The 23,290-nt window shown below is 42.8% G+C and overlaps 1 protein-coding gene across 1 annotated transcript in view; it reads left to right on the top strand.

The window, feature by feature from the left end:
- Nucleotides 1–23,290, top strand: part of CRTAC1 (cartilage acidic protein 1) — a 256,614-nt gene that overhangs the window by 33,445 nt on the left and 199,879 nt on the right. The window contains exon 3 of the mRNA XM_044299707.1: nt 21,064–21,198. Within this exon, the coding sequence (XP_044155642.1) occupies nt 21,064–21,198 (135 nt within the window). The remainder of the gene's footprint in view (nt 1–21,063; nt 21,199–23,290) is intronic.

Below are 23,290 nucleotides of genomic sequence, written 5' to 3'. Positions count from 1 at the left end.
ACCATCATTGGAGCTTTAACCACTTCAGCCCCGCTAGGTGAAACCCCCTTCATGACCAGGCCACTTTTTACACTTCGGCACTACACTACTTTCACCGTTTATCGCTCGGTCATGCAACTTACCACCCAAATGAATTTTACCTCCTTTTCTTCTCACTAATGGAGCTTTCATTTGGTGGTATTTTATTGCTGCTGACATTTTTACTTTTTTTGTTATTAATCAAAATGTAACGATTTTTTTGCAAAAAAATGACATTTTTCACTTTCAGCTGTGAAATTTTGCAAAAAAAACGACATCCATATATAAATTTTTCGCTAAATTTATAGTTCTACATGTCTTTGATAAAAAAAAAATGTTTGGGCAAAAAAAAAATGGTTTGGGTAAAAGTTATAGCATTTACAAACTATGGTACAAAAATGTGAATTTCCGCTTTTTGAAACGGCTCTGATTTTCTGAGCACCTGTCATGTTTCCTGAGGTTCTACAATGCCCAAACAGTAGAAAAACCCCACAAATGACCCCATTTCGGAAAGTAGACACCCTAGGGTATTCGCTGATGGGCATAGTGAGTTCATAGAACTTTTTATTTTTTGTCACAAGTTAGCGGAAAATGATGATGATTTTTTTTTTTTTTTTTTCTTACAAAGTCTCATATTCCACTAACTTGCGACAAAAAATAAAAAATTCTAGGAACTCACCATGCCCCTCACAGAATACCTTGGGGTGTCTTCTTTCCAAAATGGGGTCACTTGTGGCGTAGTTATACTGCCCTGGCAATTTAGGGGCCCAAATGTGTGAGAAGAACTTTGCAATCAAAATGTGTAAGAAATGACCGGTGAAATCCGAAAGGTGCACTTTGGAATATGCGCCCCTTTGCCCACCTTGGCAGCAAAAAAGTGTCACACATGTGGTATCGCCGTACTCAGGAGAAGTTGGGGAATGTGTTTTGGGGTGTCATTTTACATATACCCATGCTGGGTGAGAGAAATATCTTGGCAAAAGACAACTTTTCCCATTTTTTTATACAAAGTTGGCATTTGACCAAGATATTTTTCTCACCCAGCATGGGTATATGTAAAATGACACCCCAAAACACATTGCCCAACTTCTCCTGAGTACGGCGATACCAGATGTGTCACACTTTTTTGCTGCCAAGGTGGGCAAAGGGGCACATATTCCAAAGTGCACCTTTCGGATTTTGCAGGGCATTTTTTACACATTTTGATTGCAAAGTTCTTCTCACACATTTGGGCCCCTAAATTGGCAGGGCAGTATAACTACGCCACAAGTGACCCCATTTTGGAAAGAAGACACCCCAAGGTATTCTGTGAGGGGCATGGTGAGTTCCTAGAATTTTTTATTTTTTGTCACAAGTTAGCGGAAAATGATGATTTTTTATTTTTTCTCTTTTTTCCTTACAAAGTCTCATATTCCACTAACTTGCGACAAAAAATAAAAAATTCTAGGAACTCGCCATGCCCCTCACGGAATACCATGGGGTGTCTTCTTTCCAAAATGGGGTCACTTGTGGCGTAGTTATACTGCCCTGGCAATTTAGGGGCCCAAATGTGTGAGAAGTACTTTGCAATCAAAATCTGTAAAAAATGACCGGTGAAATCCGAAAGGTGCACTTTGGAATATGTGCCCCTTTGCCCACCTTGGCATCAAAAAAGTGTCACACATCTGGTATCGCCGTACTCAGGAGAAGTTGGGGAATGTGTTTTGGGCTGTCATTTTACATATACCCATGCTGGGTGAGAGAAATATCTTGGCAAAAGACAACTTTTCCAATTTTTTTATACAAAGTTGGCATTTGACCAAGATATTTTTCTCACCCAGCATGGGTATATGTAAAATGACACCCCAAAACACATTGCCCAACTTCTCCTGAGTACGGCGATACCAGATGTGTCACACTTTTTTGCTGCCAAGGTGGGCAAAGGGGCACATATTCCAAAGTGCACCTTTCGGATTTTGCAGGGCATTTTTTACACATTTTGATTGCAAAGTTCTTCTCACACATTTGGGCCCCTAAATTGCCAGGGCAGTATAACTACGCCACAAGTGACCCCATTTTGGAAAGAAGACACCCCAAGGTATTCCGTGAGGGGCATGGCGAGTTCCTAGAATTTTTTATTTTTTGTCGCAAGTTAGTGGAATATGAGACTTTGTAAGGAAAAAAGAAAAAAAAAAGAAAAATCATCATTTTCCGCTAAATTGTGACAAAAAATAAAAAATTTTAGGAACTCGCCGTGCCCCCCACGGAATACCTTGGGGTGTCTTCTTTCCAAAATGGGGTCACTTGTGGCGTAGTTATACTGCCCTGGCAATTTAGGGGCCCAAATGTGTAAGAAGTACCTTGAAATCAAAATGTGTAAAAAATGGCCTGCGAAATCTGAAAGGTGCCCCTTTGCCCACCTTGGCTGCAAAAAAGTGTCACACATCTGGTATCGCCGTACTCAGGAGAAGTTGGGCAATGTGTTTTGGGGGGTCATTTTACATATACCCATGCTGGGTGAGAGAAATATCTTGGCAAAAGACAACTTTTCCCATTTTTTTTATACAAAGTTGGCATTTGACCAAGATATTTCTCTCACCCAGCATGGGTATATGTAAAATGACACCCCAAAACACATTGCCCAACTTCTCCTGAGTACGGCGATACCACATGTGTGACACTTTTTTGCAGCCTAGATGCGCAAAGGGGCCCAAATTCCTTTTAGGAGGGCATTTTTAGACATTTGGATCCCAGACTTCTTCTCACACTTTCGGGCCTCTAAAAAGCCAGGGCAGTATAAATACCCCACATGTGACCCCACTTTGGAAAGAAGACACCCCGAGGTATTCAATGAGGGGCCTGGCGAGTTCCTAGAATTTTTTTTTTTTTTGCATAAGTTAGCGGATATTGTTTTTTTTTGTTTTTTTTCTCACAAAGTCTCACTTTCCGCTAACTTAGGACAAAAATTTCAATCTTTCATGGACTCAATATGCCCCTCACGGAATACCTTGGGGTGTCTTCTTTCCGAAATGGGGTCACATGTGGGGTATTTATACTGCCCTGGCTTTTTAGGGGCCCTAAAGCGTGAGAAGTCTGGAATATAAATGTCTAAAAATGTTTACGCATTTGGATTCCGTGAGGGGTATGGTGCGTCCATGTGAGATTTTATTTTTTGACACAAGTTAGTGGAATATGAGACTTTGTAAGAAAAAACGAAAACAAAAACAAACAAAAAATTTCCGCTAACTTGTGCCAAAAAAAATGGCTGAATGGAGCCTTACCAGGGGGGGAGTGATCAATGACAGGGGGGTGATCACCCATATAGACTCCCTGATCACCCCCCTGTCATTGATCACCCCCCCTGTCACTGATCACCCCCCCTGTAAGGCTCCATTCAGACATCCGCATGATTTTTTACGGATCCATGGATACATGGATCGGATCCACAAAACGCATGCGGACGTCTGAATGGAGCCTTACAGGGGGGTTATCAATGACAGGGGGTGATCAGGGTAATCAGGGTGATCACCCCCCTGTCACTGATCACCCCCCTGTAAGGCTCCATTCAGACATCCGCATGATTTTTTACGGATCCATGGATACATGGATCGGATCCACAGAACGCATGCGGACGTCTGAATGGAGCCTTACAGGGGGGTTATCAATGACAGGGGGTGATCAGGGTAATCAGGGTGATCACCCCCCTGTCACTGATCACCCCCCCTGTAAGGCTCCATTCAGACATCCGCATGATTTTTTACGGATCCATGGATACATGGATCGGATCCACAAAACGCATGCGGACGTCTGAATGGAGCCTTACAGGGGGGTTATCAATGACAGGGGGTGATCAGGGTAATCAGGGTGATCACCCCCCTGTCACTGATCACCCCCCTGTAAGGCTCCATTCAGACATCCGCATGATTTTTTACGGATCCATGGATACATGGAGCGGATCCACAGAACGCATGCGGACGTCTGAATGGAGCCTTACAGGGGGGTTATCAATGACAGGGGGTGATCAGGGTAATCAGGGTGATCACCCCCCTGTCACTGATCACCCCCCCTGTAAGGCTCCATTCAGACGTCCGCATGATTTTTTACGGATCCATGGATACATGTATCGGATCCACAGAACGCATGCGGACGTCTGAATGGAGCCTTACAGGGGGGTTATCAATGACAGGGGGTGATCAGGGTAATCAGGGTGATCACCCCCCTGTCACTGATCACCCCCCCTGTAAGGCTCCATTCAGACGTCCGCATGATTTTTACGGATCCATGGATACATGGATCGTATCCGTAAAAATCATGCGGACGTCTGAATGGAGCCTGACAGGGGGGTGATCAATGACAGGGGGTGATCAGGGAGTGTATATGGGTGATCACCCCCCTGTAAGGCTCCATTCAGACGTCCGCATGATTTTTACGGATCCATGGATACATGGATCGGATACGTAAAAATCATGCGGACGTCTGAATGGAGCCTGACAGGGCGGTGATCAATGACAGGGGGTGATCAGGGAGTGTATATGGGTGATCACCCGCCTGTCATTGATCACCCCCCTGTAAGGCTCCATTCAGACGTCCGCATGATTTTTACGGATCCATGGATACATGGATCGGATCCGTAAAAATCATGCGGACGTCTGAACGGAGCCTGACAGGGGGGTGATCAATGACAGGGCGGTGATCAATGACAGGGGGGTGATCAGGGAGTTTATATGGGGTGATCAGGGGTTTATAAGGGGTTAATAAGTGACGGGGGGGGGGGTGTAGTGTGGTGTTTGGTGGGACTGTACTGACCTACCTGAGTCCTCTGGTGGTCGATCCTAACAAAAGGGACCACCAGAGGACCAGGTAGGAGGTATATTAGACGCTGTTATGAAAACAGCGTCTAATATACCTGTTAGGGGTTAAAAAATTCGGATCTCCAGCTTGCCAGCGAGCGATCGCCGCTGGCAGGCTGGAGATCCACTCGCTTACCTTCTGTTCCTGTGAGCGCGCGCGCCTGTGTGCGCGCGTTCACAGGAAATCTCGCGTCTCGCGAGATGACGCGCCGATGCGTCCAGGAGGAATAAATCAACCACCTCCCGGACGCATCGGCGCGTTAGGCGGTCGGGAGGTGGTTAAAGAGAACCTGTCACCAGTTTTATGGTGTCCTAACTAAGGGCAACATAAATAAGTGACTGATTCTCTTAGCAAAATGCTGGGTCACTTTCTTTAATTGACCCAGTCAATCTGCCAACATCTTGTATTGAAAAGCTCCAGCTCATAATGATGAGTCATGAATATTCATGAGCTCCTGACTCTCCCCGCCTACCTGCTGCTGATTGACAGTTATTTTCCATATGAATCAGCAGCAGGTGGGCAGGGGAGTGGCTATAGCTCTGAATAAAAAAAAACGCTGGACTCACATCACGCTGGACTCAAATCAGCTGAGGTAACCATCTGTCACACCAGTAAGTTAATACATCTAAGGCACTTTTTAGTAGTTAATGATTGTATATAATTAGTTAGATTATAATCAAATATCCACATGACAGGTTCTCTTTAAGTCTCATTCAGACATCTGTGTCCGTGCTCAAATCCGTGAGAAGGTGGTCAGTGATGCCTCCGTGAAGGATCCGTGTTTGATCCGTGTGTCTGTTTTTTGCTGTCCGGGTGTCATCCATGTTTCACTGACCCTGTACAACAGAAAAATAATTTTCAAAGTATCTCTTGCTAATGATCCGTGAAACACAGGTGGCATCCGTGGCTTTCACTGACCCATAGACTATAATGGGTGTGATGGACAAAATAGAGCATGCATCCATGCTAAAACGACGGACCCACGGTCCGTGCTAAAACAGGGATGTGTGAATACACACATTAAAATGAATAGGGACGTGTGCTGTCCGTGGAGAACACGTACGTGGAACAGTGATGTGTGAATAAGGCCTTAATGCAACATTTAGCAAGTCAACATTGCCACATTTGATCTAGCAAAACTGGGATTTTTAACCGCGGATCTTCTCTAGCTCCCAGCATTTAGTTGCTGCATTTAGTGCATCCAGGGGATGCATGGAGGAGCAGTGTCTACCAGGTCTGTCCCATAGATGGGGAGTGCCTAACAGAGGATCTACCTTGGACATATGAACAGGATTGTCTTGGTAAAAACAACCCCTTTACAAAGGAATGGTCTTTATCTGGAATGGAAACCTGGCTGTTCTCCGGGTATAGGAAGAGTTGACATGAATTCCAAGGCATAGTGCCGAACTATGAGCCGAAGTCCTTATTACTTATGATTGGCAACCGATCAGTCATCAGTTGGAACAGAAGTATTATTTTACTTTACCAAGTAAAGAATCCGTTTGTATTCCTTTGTAGGACATATGTAGATGACTTTTCCCCTTTAAGTTTCTTTTTTAACTTAGTTTGCCTAGCAAACCCTTGACTTCCTTCCCAGGTGACAACCATTTCATTACAGTTGTACTGTGGTTACTCCCGTGGTCGAAGGAAATCTTATCTGCTATACAATACAGTGCCTCTCCCAGCTGCTCAGACTTGTCTTAGGACTTCTTGTTTAGGCAATTCAAACACTTCAGAGTAAGAACACGCAAGGACTGACCTGGAGTAAGAAGAAAGAAGGACATTGTCTTTAAAAGAGGTTTACTGGGCGCAGAATATTTACGACATATCCTCAAGATAGGTCATCTATATCTGATTGGTGGGGATCCGAATCCCGGCACTCCTGCAGATCCAATTTGAAGAGCTTGCTGCTCTCTGGTGCGCGCTGCAGCCTCCTCCTCCTAGGCCAGTGACATCACATTCATTGGTCACATGGCCTATATACGCAATTCCAGCTCAAGTGAATGAACTTGGGCTGCAATACCAGGCACAGCCACTATCCAATGTACAGCGCTGTGCTTGGTATGTACACTTGGTGTGAGAAAGCCACAGGCCTTACCTCCGTGCCGTGGTCTCTTCTTATTAAAAAGTATTTTTTTTTTTATTATAGCTTTTTCCTTCCTAAATATAAAAACTGACACAAAAATGTATTATTGTAATTAGTTCCCTATTTTGTGACGATCGTTTTCATATGTAACATGTATAGGTTTGAGTGAATAGGAAAAACTATGGCGACGGTTTCCGTTAGAGACCAAATTTCTTATTTTTTATTTATTTAAACTTATATTTAAATTTATTTTTTCCACATAATATGTCCCCCAAGAGGTCATTAAAAGACCTTTTATAATTCATACTGTTTCCACTGTAACTGGGGCTGCCACAGGAGCCCCCTTTATAGGGGAAAACACCCCCCTGTGGGGGCATTACACACAGGCACAGCTGATTAGGGTCTGCTTAGACCCTGCAGCTCTGCTCTTGTCCTGAGACACTCGGCGGTCACATGACCAGCAGGACCAATAGAGGAAGCAGCTTGGCTGCTTCCTGCTCTCGCTACCTGCGCTGGTGCAGCATTCTCCTGCCAGCACTAGAGAAGGCAAGAGTGGTTATAAACCTGCCCCTGTCTTCTTCTTCTCAGGGTCCATGCTGTGTCTGACAGCCGGGACCCGACCTGCTCCTGCTAGACTGCAGGAGCTTTAATGCCAGTGCTGAACAGCGCCAGGATTAAAGGGCTGCCTGTCCGTTTATATACGTGCTATGGGTATCTGCAGATAGGATGTACATAGTCAATGGGCAGTCGGGAATGGGTTGAAGGAGTTTTTATGAGGTCCAACCCCACTGATCTCTAGAAAGCAGCCATGTTTTTCTAATCCAGTACAACCCCTTTAAGTCCACAATGTCGTCCTAGTTAATAGCCATTCATTAGGTGGTTCATAACGACTTGTATAAATGTGTTTGGACAGTATAGTAAAACCCAATGCATCAGACGGGTCTCATGGATAAAGTTAATTGCGGTAAAGATTTTGTCATTTTAATTTTTTTTCCCCCCAGAACATATACGCCTCTTCCTTCAGTTTAGAGTTTCAGACAACTGTGCTTTTGGATTTACGGCTCCTGCAACCCAATATTTCATTTTAATACGACATTAGAGAAACATTCGGCTCATTTTTACTCTCTTGCCAAGCGCTGATATTAATTCCAGTTTTTCACGCATTTGTGTGATTAGTTGACAATGCATCCATGGAAATGGCAACCGCGTTACTCCAATGGCCAATACCGCTTTTCCCTGATTGCCCATTGTGAGCACTCAATCACCTCAAGAATATCCTGGTCTGCTAATTATTCACAAACCGGCCAAAAAGTTATATTCCGTCGTCGAACGCCTAGCGCAATATCAGCCTAGAATTGATAGCACGGTAATCGAACGCAAAAGCCCATCCTTCAACGACTTGGCACCAGCGATCAGATTAATAGATTTTAAGTAATTTCTCTGTTATGGTTCCATTGTCTGCTGATTTATCCACTGTCATTAATTAGAAACAACGTTGCCATGGTTACAGTTAATTGCGTGTTATGAACAGCTTGAGACGTTAACCAATTGCAATCAGCAAATTAGATTTAGAAATTCTCCCGGAATGGGAAACATGTCAAAGGCGGAAGATAGATGTCTTGGCTTTGTGTGCCGGCATACTTATGTTGTTTCGCCGGGGTTATTGATGTTCCAATAATCAGATATACGACTATAACTTACGCTTTATGATGGGCTATATCAATATTGCTTGACACTTGGTATCATTGGATCGCCAAGAAAAAAAATATTCATTAGTTTTGTTAATTATATTAATGAATCATTTTCTTACTTCGGTGTTGACTTTTTTTTTTTGGGAGTTTATGAATGGGCAGTCAATTTTTAGATGCTCTGATTAAAGTTTAAAGGGGTACGAGTCCCCCAAAATGGCCACCAGCCTTTTGTGCTAATGTACACAAGGTTGGAGTAGCCCATTCGAAGATAGGAGGATCATCTGATGATGTTATAATAAAACCAAGCCAAACATACACAATGGTAGATCAGGTTCTGTAATTTTTGGGAGTTGTGTCCAATAAGCCAGGGCTAGATCATAGAGAGGTGAAGGGGCAGCAGTACAGGTGCTAGCACTGTCCATGGCGGCCACATCCCAGTAGTGGCCAAATCTTTCCAGACAAGACATAGCAGTTTGAAAAGTTTTTACTTGTACCTATAATGATATAAAAAAAAAATTGTATGTGCCAAAAGAGCTGATTATTCAACTTGCTTGGTTCTCCTTGTGTGGAGGTCCATCTGCCTGCACCGCCAATTGGTAATTGGCTACCATAGTCAGGTGTTGTGGACAAGGTGAGGAATGAGGAAAGAGGCAACGGACAGGGCACACTGGTTGCAGAGGAGCATAGAGCAATCGGTTAGATACACATGTGACATACCTTTCCTCTTGGCAGAATGTATCTTGAGATATGTGACGCAAGATGACCAGCTTTAAAGGGCATCTGTCAGCAGTTTTGTACCTATGACACTGGCTGACCTGTTACATGTGCACTTGTAAGCTGAAGGCATCTGTGTTGGTCCCATTGTCATATGTGTCCGCATTGCTGAGAAAAAATGATGTTTTATTATATGCAAATGAGCCTCTAGGAGCAATGGGGGAGTTGCCGTTACACCTAGAGGCTCCGCTCTCTCATGTTTACACTGCCTAGCCCTGTCAAAGTGCAGAGGTTGCAACAGCTGCAGAGAGAACTAATCCTCTAGATGTAACGGCCCAGTTGCTCAAATCAAAGCCCAAAGGTATTCACTTAAGTCTTGCGCGTCTTCGGACTTTACGAATTTTGCATCTGCGCAGCACATACTTTTAATGCTGTATGAAGAAAGGTCTCCGGACAGCAATAAAACAAAGTTTTTGAACAAATCAACTTCGGATCTACGATCCGAAGCTCGATTTGCTCAACCTAATGATGACCTATCCTGAGGATAGGTCATCATTATCCATTCCTGGACAACCCCTTTAACCAAATTCAAGGTAAGCTAAGGATGGCCATGTCTGTAAATATTGTATAACCTCTTTGAAATGATCACCATAAATTGCATTGCAAAGTGTTCTTCTACGAGTGAGGTCTTCTAAAAAAAGATGGTCAGCATGCATAATAAAAATCTGTCAGGGGAAATCTCTTCCGGATAAGGGGTCTTCCCAAAGAAGGTGGTCTTTGGATCTTTTACTTGTATTTTTATTTATTTTTAAACTTTTTTTTTTTGCATTTTTAGATGTTGTTCCTCAGGAAAATCCTGTTAGCCACACATGTCACCTATTTACATCAAATGTTCTGCCCATAGGGTTTTGTCTCCTTTCATCTGGTCCCAAAATATGCAGCATATACAGTCATGTGAAAAAATTAGGACACCCTTTAAAAGTATGTGGTTTTTTGTAACATTTTTAATAAAAGGTTATTTCATCTCCGTTTCAACAATACAGAGAGATTAAAGTAATCCGACTAAACAAAGAAAACTGAAGAAAAGTCTTTTCAAGATCTTCTGTAAATGTCATTCTACAAAAATGCCTATTCTAACTGAGGAAAAAGATAGGACACCCTTGCCCCTAATAGCGAGTGTTACCTCCTTTGGCTGAAATAACTGCAGTGAGACGGTTCTTGTAGCCATCTACCAGTCTTCGACATCGGTCTGAGGAAATTTTACCCCACTCCTCAATGCAGAACTTTTTCAGCTGTGAGATGTTTGAGGGGTTTCTTGCACGTACAGCCCTTTTCAAGTCACCCCACAGCATCTCAATGGGATTCAAATCTGGACTTTGACTTGGCCATTCCAGGACTCTCCATTTCTTCTTTTTCAGCCAATCTTTGGTTGATTTACTAGTATGTTTTGGGTCATTGTCATGTTGCATGGTCCAGTTCCGCTTCAGCTTTAATTTTCTAACTGATGGTCTCACATGTTCTTCAAGCACCTTCTGATACACAGTAGAATTCATCGTGGATTCTATGATGGTGAGCTGACCAGGTCCTGCTGCAGCAAAGCAGCCCCAAACCATGACACTTCCACCTCCATGCTTCACAGTTGGTATGAGGTTCTTTTCTTGGAATGCTGTGTTTGGTTTACGCCAAACATGTCCTCTGCTGTTGTGTCCAAATAATTCAATTTTGGACTCATCTGTCCAAAGAACATTATTCCAGAAGTCCTGGTCTTTGTCAACTTTATCACTGGCAAATGTCAGTCTGGCCTCGATGTTTCTCTTGGAAAGCAAAGGTTTCCTCCTTGCACACCTCCCATGCAAGTTAAACTTGTACAGTCTCTTTCTGATTGTAGAGGCATGTACTTCTACATCAACAGTAGCCAGAGCCTGCTGTAGTTCTCGAGATGACACTTTAGGGTTTTTGGAGACCTCTTTAAGCATCTTGCGGTCTGCTCTTGGGGTGAACTTGCTGGGGCGACCAGTCCTGGGCATGTTGGCAGTTGTTTTGAAAGCCCTCCACTTGTAGACTATCTTCCGGACAGTGGAATGGCTGATTTCAAAATCTTTTGAGATCTTTTTAAATCCCTTCCCAGACTCATAGGCTGCTAACAATCTTTTTTCTGAAGTCCTCTGACAGCTCTTTTGCTCTCACCATGGTGCTCACTCTCACTTCAACAGTCAGGAGCACACCAAACTAAATGTCTGAGGTTTAAATAGGGCAAGCCTCATTCAACATGCAGAGTAACGATCTACTAATTATGTGCACCTGGTGTGATATACCTGTGTGAGATCTGAGCCAATTTAAGAGGGAATACATGTGAGGGTGTCCTATCTTTTTCCTCAGTTAGAATAGGCATTTTTGTAGAATGACATTTACAGAAGATCTTGAAAAGACTTTTCTTCAGTTTTCTTTGTTTAGTTGGATTACTTTAATCTCTCTGTATTGTTGAAACGGAGATGAAATAACCTTTTATTAAAAATGTTACAAAAAACCACATGCTTTCAAAGGGTGTCCTAATTTTTTCACATGACTGTATAGATCTAGCCGAGGTTACCATTTGGCACCACTTGTTGGGGAATCAGTGTGTTCTTGAAAGTTGATATAAATCTGTCTAGGTCAGGTGTTATTACACTAGGACGTCGAAAAGTAGCTCCAACAAAAGAGTCCACTGTGTAATCATAGGAAAACTATACAGCATAGGAATACTACTCAGTAGTGTCCTCCATCCAGACCTTCCAGGCCACCAAGTCAGATACCAAATCTGAATTGCTACACAAAGAGGCATTGGATCCTGTGAAGAGTCTCTTGGGCATGAAGAATCTATATCCGTCTAGCAGTCCCTATGGAGAACCCAGTACTTCACTGGCTCTCCTAAAAAAGCCTTTGTCCTTCTCGATTTAGAGCAGGGCAGTGTAGAACTGCTCCGATGCTCATATTAGGGGGGCTGCCTGTGTGAAAATGTGGGTTGTTACTACCTATGTTTTGGGAATGCCCAATTATTACAGGTTTCTGGAAAGAAAATGACCTTATAATCCACTCTTCACTTAACATCAATCCATTTACACTGACAAATTTTTTGTTAAGACTTGACATTGGACTGTTCTCTGTCATATTTCAACAGCCTCTATCCAATGTATAAGGCAAAATTGGAAATCCTCATCAACTTCTCACATGTCTCAAATAATAAGGAAGGTAAATGTCAATTGTAGCTTTGAAAAAAGAATTGACAGAAGCAACAATACACTTAATAAATACACCAAAAATTGGACACCGTGGTCTACACCAGAGGTGGACAAACGTTTTGACTGGTGGGCCACGATGGGTTTATATATTAGACCCGGGGGCCGGACCAAGAGTAGATGGATTTGGCGTTTTTGTGAATTAATATAAATTAAATTTAAATTTCGTAACATTAAAGGTTTAGTTTAATTCAAGGTAGAAAAGCATAACAATAGTAATTGTAGAAAACTTTTATGCAATGTATTTCTTTCATAACATAGTATGTATAACTCACCTTCAATTTTAGTGGGAACAGTGTTGTTGGTCTCCCTTTTTTGCTAAGGCATAAAAGTCTGGAGTTTGCTTTGTTGTTGCAATTCACAGAATAGATAATGATAATGTGCCAGTATATAGGGCCCCCATAGTGTTTCCCCTCTTATCCATAGTGCCCCCCATGCTGTGCCAGTATATAGGGCCCCCATAGTGCTTCCCCTCTTCTCCATAGTGCCCCCCATGTTGTGCCAGTATATAGGGCCCCCATAGTGCTTCCCCTCTTCTCCATAGTGCCCCCCCATGCTGTGCCAGTGTATAGGGCCCCCATAGTGCTTCCCCTTTTCCTACTGTGGCCCCATTTGACTTCCCCCTCTTCTCCATAGTGCCTCCCCATATTTTGGCAGTATATAGGGCCCCCATAGTGCTTCCCCTCTTCTCCATAGTGGCCCCCATAGTGCTTCCCCTCTTCTCCATAGTACCAATCCATATTGTGCCAGTATATAGGGCCCCACCCCCCTTGTTGCCACAGTATACTATAAATAATAAAAAAAATAAACACATACCTTATGCTGCTGTCAGTGATGCGATGCAGGCCTCTTTCGGCATACGTCCCGCTCTGTACGGCTCAGGCGGCGCAATGACGTCATCGCACCGCCTGCACCGGCCTCTGATAAGCTACAGACACTAGGCCTGTAGCCTATCAGAGGAACGGGCAAGGGAGACGCCTCTCCCCTCCTTCTCCGCACCATTCATCTGTATCGCTGTCCTGAGAACGGCGATACAGATGGATATGGAAGCGCTCATCTCCACTCCTGCTGCTTCCAGACAGCTCTGCGGGCCGGATAAAAAGGTCCATTTAATCATCAGACGGCTAAATTAGGTTGTGATGTACATTTTTCCCTTTGCATGAGACCTAAATAGGTTTTCTGAGTTCTCTCTAGTTATCTATCTTTTTTTGATTATTTTATCTCTATCCTCATCTACCAGTTAATTTCTTCTTCTACACTTTACATACAGTACACAAAACCTTTTTGGCCACACAAAGCAAGCACTCAATAGAAGGTTGCTTCATTGAAGCACAATAAAGAATAGGATGATGACTTACATAAAATAAGGAATGTTATCTGAATAATTGTATTATATAGGAACTTATATTCTACTTTGATTACCTGATTATAATGGTATTCTGCTTGACACTGTAACAAATCAAACTGTAATGTACTTTCTTAACAGTTTGAAATGAAAAACTCAATAAAAACTATTGAAACAGAAAATGTGGGCTGCCTGTGTGAAAAGTAGCGGCACAATATAGAGAATAAATGCTACAGAATTGTTATCACATGGGGAATGCAAGTAGTTACTAAAGAAGATAAGGTGACAAGAAGAGAATACCCCTTTAATTCATATTCAGTGAATCAAGCCAATATTCTTTCTTAAGGGAGGAGAAATTTTGGATACGTTTACAGTCTATAAAAGAAGAGAAGTACCGCATTAGCCAGCAATTTCAAGGTACGCCTTCAACCATTCCTGACAATATGTTCTACCATGATGACAAATTCTGACACCAAGGATGCTTACACTCGGGGATGAGCAGCATGGGCAATAAAAGATAAAAGAGAAGTAAATATCCCAAGATCTGCTTGTCTGCAGGGAAAGGACACCCAACAGAACAAAATGGCACAATGGATAAAAACCAATACTACAACAAAGATGTTGTTTGAGAAAAGAGAAGAATCACTGACACAAGTGGCTTCTCTGTATAGAGGAAGGATGGCCCCCCAGGACCTCAGTCCGATGCTGCTTGTGATAAGGTAGTTTAAGGCATGGCTCTACCAAGGTAAACTGTAACTAGCAAAGCAGATAGTATTAAAATAGTGGTGCCCTACCCAACAAGAGGAAATTTAACCCACTGAGTAGTGCTCAACCCAATAAGTGGTCCTCAAGTCAACAAGTGGCGCTTAACCCAACGAGTAGTGCTCATCCTAAGGAGCAGTGCTCAACCCTGTGAGTGATGCTCATTCTAACGAGTGGAGCTCAATCTAAATAGGGGTCCTGAAATATACAAGTGGCACTTAAACCAATGAGGGGTACTCATCTCAACAAGTTAAACTCAACTCAATAAGTGCTGCTCTACCCAACGAGTAGTGCTTAACCCAATGAATGGAGCTCAACTCAACAATTGGTGCTCAGCCTAAATAAGGCTCTTCTTTACTCTATCGAAGGACCACACATCATCACATGTAACACAGCTACAGGTTTGTTCAAAGGGAAGAAAAGGATCCAAATATGGATATGGAGGAGACACAGATCACAGGCATACAGTACAGACCAAAAGTTTGGACACACCTTCTCATTCAAAGAGTTTTCTTTATTTTCATGACTATGAAAATTGTAGATTCACACTGAAGGCATCAAAACTATTAATTAACACATGTGGAATTATATACATAACAAATAAGTGTGAAACAACTGAAAATATGTCATATTCTAGGTTCTTCAAAGTAGCCACCTTTTGCTTTGATTACTGCTTTGCACACTCTTGGCATTCTCTTGATGAGCTTCAAGAGGTAGTCACCTGAAATGGTCTTCCAACAGTCTTGAAGGAGTTCCCAGAGATGCTTAGCACTTGTTGGCCCTTTTGCCTTCACTCTGCGGTCCAGCTCACCCCAAACCATCTCGATTGGGTTCAGGTCCGGTGACTGTGGAGGCCAGGTCATCTGGCGCAGCACCCCATCACTCTCCTTCATGGTCAAATAGCCCTTACACAGCCTGGAGGTGTGTTTGGGGTCATTGTCCTGTTGAAAAATAAATGATGGTCCAACTAAACGCAAACCGGATGGAATAGCATGCCGCTGCAAGATGCTGTGGTAGCCATGCTGGTTCAGTATGCCTTCAATTTTGAATAAATCCCCAACAGTGTCACCAGCAAAGCACCCCCACACCATCACACCTCCTCCTCCATGCTTCACGGTGGGAACCAGGCATGTAGAGTCCATCCGTTAACCTTTTCTGCGTCGCACAAAGACACGGTGGTTGGAACCAAAGATCTCAAATTTGGACTCATCAGACCAAAGCACAGATTTCCACTGGTCTAATGTCCATTCCTTGTGTTCTTAGCCCAAACAAGTCTCTTCTGCTTGTTGCCTGTCCTTAGCAGTGGTTTCCTAGCAGATATTCTACCATGAAGGCCTGATTCAAACAGTCTCCTCTTAACAGTTGTTTTAGAGATGTGTCTGCTGCTAGAACTCTGTGTGGCATTGACCTGGTCTCTAATCTGAGCTGCTGGTAACCTGCGATTTCTGAGGCTGGTGACTCGGATGAACTTATCCTCCGCAGCAGAGGTGACTCTTGGTCTTCCTTTCCTGGGGCGGTCCGCATGTGAGTCTGTTTCCTTGTAGCGATTGATGGTTTTTGTGACTGCACTTGGGGACACTTTCAAAGTTTTCCCAATATTTCGGACTGACTGACCTTCATTTCTTAAAGTAATGATGGCCACTCGTTTTTCTTTACTTAGCTGCTTTTTTCTTGCCATAATACAAATTCTAACAGTCTATTCAGTAGGACTATCAGCTGTGTATCCACCTGACTTCCCCACAACGCAACTGATGGTCCCAACCCCATTTATAAGGCAAGAAATCCCACTTATTAAACCTGACAGGGCACACCTGTGAAGTGAAAACCATTTCAGGTGACTACCTCTTGAAGCTCATCAAGAGAATGCTAAGACTGTGCAAAGCAGTATTCAAAGCAAAAGGTGGCTACTTTGAAGAACCTAGAATATGACATATTTTCAGTTGTTTTACACTTTTTTGCTATGTATATAATTCCACATGTGTTAATTCATAGTTTTGATGCCTTCAGTGTGAATCTACAATTTTCATAGTCATGAAAATAAAGAAAACTCTTTGAATGAGAAGGTGTGTCCAAACTTTTGGTCTGTACTGTATATACATACAGTAGGCATTTGAACGATATGAATTTCCCTTTCCCTAGCACACCAGGCATATGAGGGCCACATGGCACCACCCAGTTAGACATTGCTATAGTAAACAGTTCCTAGAATATTCTTCTATTGTTAACTGGAGGAATACTTTTTATTTCTAAATGTATAAACTTTTAGCTAAAAAAACATTGTAACGCTAATTTTTTTTTTTTGTAAACTGGAGAGGGCAGCATAAAAATGCCAGTTGCAACAAAAAAAATCATAATGGCAATAATTGAAAAAAAGTAGTGGAACCCTAAAACATAAGCTTTAATATATATCTCTAAAATGACCCTAAGTGGTCAGATGTAACTAAACAATACACAAAAATACCCTTATTCAGATCAATCAAGGGCCCAGGAGTAGGTGTATGCAAGGAAACAACCATATGAGGAAATTCCTTTCCCTATGATGATCCTGGTTGGTCCTCAGCCTGAAGGCATCACCAAAGGTGGTGATCCTCCGTCCGCGTAGCTGCCCTAGATTGCCCTAATACGCCCTAACAAACCACTAAGTACCCTGTCACCCCGACGCGTTTCCCCCAATCTTTTGGTTCATTAGGGGGTACACATAGAGAGTGCTTAACAGAGCTAATCACTAGCTACACTTATCCCCCCTTCCACCAACAGAAAAAGAGGAGAGAAAAAGTGAAGCCAAGAGGTGGGGCTGGTTGATACAGAAATACATGAAGTAGAATATGATTCAGTATCAAGATGACTGGGTTCATCAGTTTAATGCGCACCAGCAGGCGTCCAGCCCCATCAGAGGTACCAAGATAAAAAGGACACAAAAAATCATAATGGCAATTACGAATTTGCAATACTTTTTAACGTAAAAAACAAAAATTGTCAGGGGAATGATACCCACATTATCCTCTTTGCTTTCTCTCTTGCCAAGTCTTCTAATCCTGAGAAATGCTTACATACATTGCCCGGCCCGAAAAAAAAGTCACCACAAAAAAAAGGTCACACACTGTAATATTTCGTTGGACCGCCTTTATCTTTGATTAAGGCACGCATTCGCTGTGGCATTGTTTTGATAAGCTTCTGCAATGTCACAAGATTTATTTCCAGTGTTGCATTAATTTTTCATCACGACCTTGCATTGATGATGGTAGAGTCTGACCGCTGCGCAAAGCCTTCTCCAGCACATCCCAAAGATTCTCAATGGGGTTAAGGTCTGGACTCTGTGGTGGCCAATCCATGTGTGGAGTTTCTGCAATCTCCTTAGATGTTTTCTCTGCTTGATGCATGCCAATAATTTGACCCTTCTCAAACAGACTAACATCTTTACCACGAGATGTGTCTTTCAACTTGGTTGTTTAAGAAATGAGAAGCAACTCATTGCACCAGTTGGGGTTAAATAACTTTTTGACAGCTGAAAGATAATCTCCCATGCAGTAATTATCCAATAGGAGGCTCAGAACTATTTGCTTAGTTAAATCCAGGTAGCGACTTTTTTTTGGGACAGGCAGTGTAGTTTCATAGTAGTGTTGATCGAGCACCAAAGTGCTCGGGTGCTCGAGTAGGACACTTTGGAATGCTCGGGTGCTCTGTAGAGCACCCGAGCACAATGAAAGTCAATGGGAGAAACCAACCATTAAACCAGGCACCCCCTGCTCTGAGGAGGGGAGGGTGCCGAGTCCCACTGAGGTTTATGCAGAAGATCGCTATACAGTGAGGAAATCCACCAGTGTAAGTCCGCGGCTTAGGAGTCCCTGCTCTGACTCCATATATAGCTATGTCCATATATGGAGTCAGTGCTTGGGGAGACCCCAGTGTATTTAAATCTAATTTAGCCTCTATTTCTAAAAGTTTCTGCCAGGATTTGAACTCGCAACCTTCTACATTACAGGCAAGAACCTTAACCACTCAGCTATAAAGCTGAATGATAAACTGTGTCAGAAAAACCTCAAAGTAGTTTGTCATGTAGTAAATATTCCTATAAAGCAGAAGTATCATTTTATATTTCATTGCAGGTTAACATGTAGCTGTATAGCGTAGTGATTAAGGTTATTGGCTCTAATGTAGAAGGTTGTGAGTTCAAATCCCGGCAGAAACGTTTCAGAATTATAGTATATAGTCCCTTGTTTTATTTTCATGCAAATAATGTTTTCAGTGCACCATGGGCTTTGACCCTCTGTTCAATGCACCTGGCTTTCTCTGCATCATAGCTACTAACTCTAAAATGTCAGAGACTGTCAAACAAGCTAGAGGTGGAGGCCCTGGGCACCAAATGGTGTAGCAAATAGGGCGGCCCTGCCCTCAGTGCACTGAAAACCTTATTTGCATAAAGTAAGAAGCATTTCTCAGGATGAGAGGAGTGGATTTTCACATGAAAGGAATGGTTATGATTTGGGACCCCCATCCTACATGGTGGTTGGTTTACTTTGAAACAGATTTTGAAGGTGACAGACTCCCTTTAAGTACAATATTTTTCAAATATTTAGGTATTTTTTTCAAATATTTTGTATTTTTATAATATTATATTTACAGTGTATTGCAAAAGTATTCACCCCCTTGACTTTTTTCATGTTTTGTTACATTACAGCCTTAAGTTCAATGTTTTGTTAATCTGAATTTTATGTGATGGATCAGAACACAATAGTCTAAGTTGGTGAAGTGAAATGAGAAAAATATATAAATATAACTATTGTTTAGAAATAGAAAACAGAAAATTGGCATGTGCGTATGCATTCACCCGTTTTGTTAGGAAGCCCATAAAAAGCTCTGGTGCAACCAAACACCTTCAGGAGTCACATAATTAGTGAAATTATGTCACCTGTGTGCAATCTAAGTGTCACATGATCTGTCATTACATATGCACACCTTTTTTGAAAGGCCCCAGAGGCTGCAACACCTAAGCAAGAGGCATCACTAACCAAACACTGCCATGAAGACCAAGGAACTCTCCAAACAAGTAAGGGACAATGTTGTTGAGAAGTACAAGTCAGGGTTAGGTTATAAAAAAACATCCAAATCTTTGATGATCCCCAGGAGCACCATCAAATCTATCATAACCAAATGGAAAGAACATGGCACAACAGCAAACCTGCCAAGAGACGGCCTCCCACCAAAACTCACGGACCGGGCAAGGAGGGCATTAATCAGAGAGGCAGCACAGAGACCTAAGGTAACCCTGGAGGAGCTGCAGAGTTCCACAGCAAAGACTGGAGTATCTGTACATAGGACGACAATAAGCTGTACGCTCCATAGAGTTGGGCTTTATGGCAGACTGGCCAGAAGAAAGCCATTACTTTCAGCAAAAAACAAAAAGGCACGTTCTGCGTTTGCGAAAAGGCATGTGGGAGACGCCCAAAATGTATGGAGGAAGGTGCTCAGGTCTGATGAGACAAAAATTTAACTTTTCAGCCATCAAAGAAAAACGCTATGTCTGGCGCAAACCCAACACATCACCCAAAGAACACCAATGCTGGGGGATGTTTTTCAGCAGCCGGGGCTGGAAAACTGGTCAGGGTTGAGGGAAAGATGGATGGTGCTAAATATAGGGATATTCTTGAGCAAAACCTGTACCACTCTGTCCGTGATTTGAGGCTAGGATAGAGGTTCAATGCCCCCAAACACACGGCTAGAGCAATACTTGAGTGGTTTAAGAGAAAACATATGAATGTGTTGGAATGGCCTAGTCAAAGCCCAGATCTCAATCCAATAGAAAATCTGTGGTCAGACTTAAAGATTGCTGTTCACAAGTGCAAACATCCAACCTGAAGGAGCTGGAGCAGTTCTGCAAGGAGGAATGGGCAAAAATCCCAGTGGTAAGATGTAGCAAGCTCATAGAGACTTATTTAAAGAGACTTGGTGCTGTGATTGCCGCAAAAGGTGGATCTACAAAGTTTGTTGTTTGCTTCGTGATAAAAACAAAAAACAAAAACATCTTCAAAGTTGTGGGCATGTTCTATAATTGTAAATTAGGCACTGTATATAACATTGTTTGTGCATTGTTATACCATTATTTATGGGCATTTTTATGATCTTTGTATGTTTTTAGAATATTATTTGTGTGTTTGTTGTTTCTTAAAGATAACTAAACCCCCTCCTTCCATGTATTAGCACTGAAGGGTGGAGAAGGAGTCAAAACAATATGGCACCCCCTGGCAGACATGCAGTATAAGAAGACTTATTTTTTTTTTCCATTTTTTCGTCATTCTTTAGTTTGTTATAACAATTTGTTTTTCATCTCTGTTATTTTTTTAGGTGGACGTGGAGTCACCATTGGACCGATCCTCAGCTCCGCAGCGTCTGACATTTTTTGTGACAATGAGAATGGACCAAACTTTCTCTTCCAGAATAAAGGTGATGGGACATTTGCTGATGTGGCAGCTAGTGCAGGTAATGCATTTTATATCTCTGTAGTTTTCCTTTCTTTATTTCTTTATTTTTTATTATATTATTATTGCATCGTACTACTGATCCTGATTTTACTTGACTGCATGCTTAAGAAAGGAGGTGGTCCCCCGAAACATTGCCTTGGCATGTGGGCACCCTGGACTTTCCTTCAGCATTCTCCATCTGTGTTGTACGTCCAATAGAGGCAGACCACACAGCTGCTATGGGGCCCGTGGTGAAAAGGGGGACCGCAGTGGAGGATAGGCCCAGTCCCCTAATTACACTCATTGCATCCAGCTCTAGTATAGTATCGCAAACATCAGTGGAGAAAGCTAAAGGACCTGTGCTGATGATCCACCACCAGTACAGGGGCTTAATAAGACCGACATTTAAAATGCTGGTCTTAAAATGTTCCCCTATTATGTATTTGATTTTTGATTTTCGGTGACTTTGTATTTTTCATGGGATCATGGGATCTTTTTATCAGATCTTCTATAACTATGAATATATAAAGGCTCACAAATTGTTCCCAAAGTCATAGAGACATATAGAAAGTTTAATAATGTGTGGTGTCCGAGCACTGAGATTCCCACCGATCCCTAGAACGAGGGTAGAAAAGTACCTCCTTATCGCGCTCCCTCTCCTCACAGCCGAGGACGGAATCAAGACTGTCCCATAGACTTCTATGGAGCCCGTCTTGTGTGTGCGCTTCTCTCCCTTCGCTCTAGGGATAGCTGAGGGTCCCAGCACTTGGCAGTTATAATGCATAAAGTATCTATTCGACACATCTTTTTGACAAGGGGAACGGTAATACTGAGCTATTAATTTATTCCTAAATATTAAGGAGGAATAACAGAGGAACGGCACAAATACCAGTTTTGAGAATAGATGCTCCAGAATTGGTATTACATGGGGAATACAAGTATTTTCTGAAGCAGGCATGTCAGGAGAGGTGACAGCTCCTCTGAAAATGCTCTGTTCTGTCGTGTGAAGGATTTCTACGGCTGTTACTTCTGATATCACTTCCACAGTGTGAACATTACAGCCGTCCTTGCTGTTTTGCAGATTCAGCAGTCTGATGTCCCACCACTTTTATCTCTCTGGTACATAATGTTTATTTTACATTTATGAGCCGCTAAGTACTTTCTGTTTGATTTGGCTTTGTGACCGACAGGAAAGTATCCTCATAGTAGCTGCATATTAAAGGGCTACAGTATATACATCCTTTGTGCCTGCTGCTTGCATTTCTACTGTAACTCCCATTGTGCCTGAACCGTGTGCTCCTGACTGTGTCCCATTGAGGTCCCGAAAATCTCCAGGACACATGTGATGCGGACATCAGTTGTCCTGCACGGCCAATCCCTACTGCTCCAGCTAAAGTATGGAAAGACCCTATGGTGACCCAGCAAAACCTTTTGGACACTTTTTGCCTGGGAAGACACCCGAGGCCCCACAGATACGAGAAGAAAAGCAGGTCTTCTTGGTGGTCTTCCAGCATATCGGTAATAGCTATGGCCAAACTCTCAAAGCCTATTCCACATCCTCCAAAGAGAGGGCAACTCTGCCAGTAACAGTAACTCTGCCGGGCAGGCTTGAGGCCGCTGCTACAAATTCTACCATTCTGTTGCCTTCAAGAAAAGTCTACTCCGTGCCGTATCTGGGAACTGTGCCTACTGCTGGCATTTCTAACATAACTCCCATCATCTATTCAGTAAAGAGAGACTGTATTTACTATAACCAAACGGGCTTGATCATTGACTCCAACATCCACCACCTGCCGGCCTTTACTCTTGTTCTCCTAAGTTGCACTCTGTTGCTCATTTACCTAATATCAAGGGCATCCCATCAACCATCAGGCATAAGCCCCCCAAAAAGCCCAAGGCGTGCCCCAAGGAAAAAGAGGGTGCGCCCTCCACTAACTTCATGTGTGGCCCAGGAAGAGAGATTAGCTGCATGAGGACTACAACCACCTTCATTGCCACCACCACTCCCATCCCCTCCAGCTCAGTGCAAGTAGTGCTTACGCTTCATAATTACCCGCGCGTCATCCCTCTTGTAGAGGCGGAGCAGTGTAATGACCGCTGCTCATCTCATT

The sequence above is a fragment of the Bufo gargarizans genome, chromosome 6, assembly GCF_014858855.1.
Source record: "Bufo gargarizans isolate SCDJY-AF-19 chromosome 6, ASM1485885v1, whole genome shotgun sequence".
NCBI classification, from domain to species: domain Eukaryota; kingdom Metazoa; phylum Chordata; class Amphibia; order Anura; family Bufonidae; genus Bufo; species Bufo gargarizans.
Note: the sequence above shows the minus strand (reverse complement) of the source record. Positions and strands in the feature narration are given on the sequence as shown.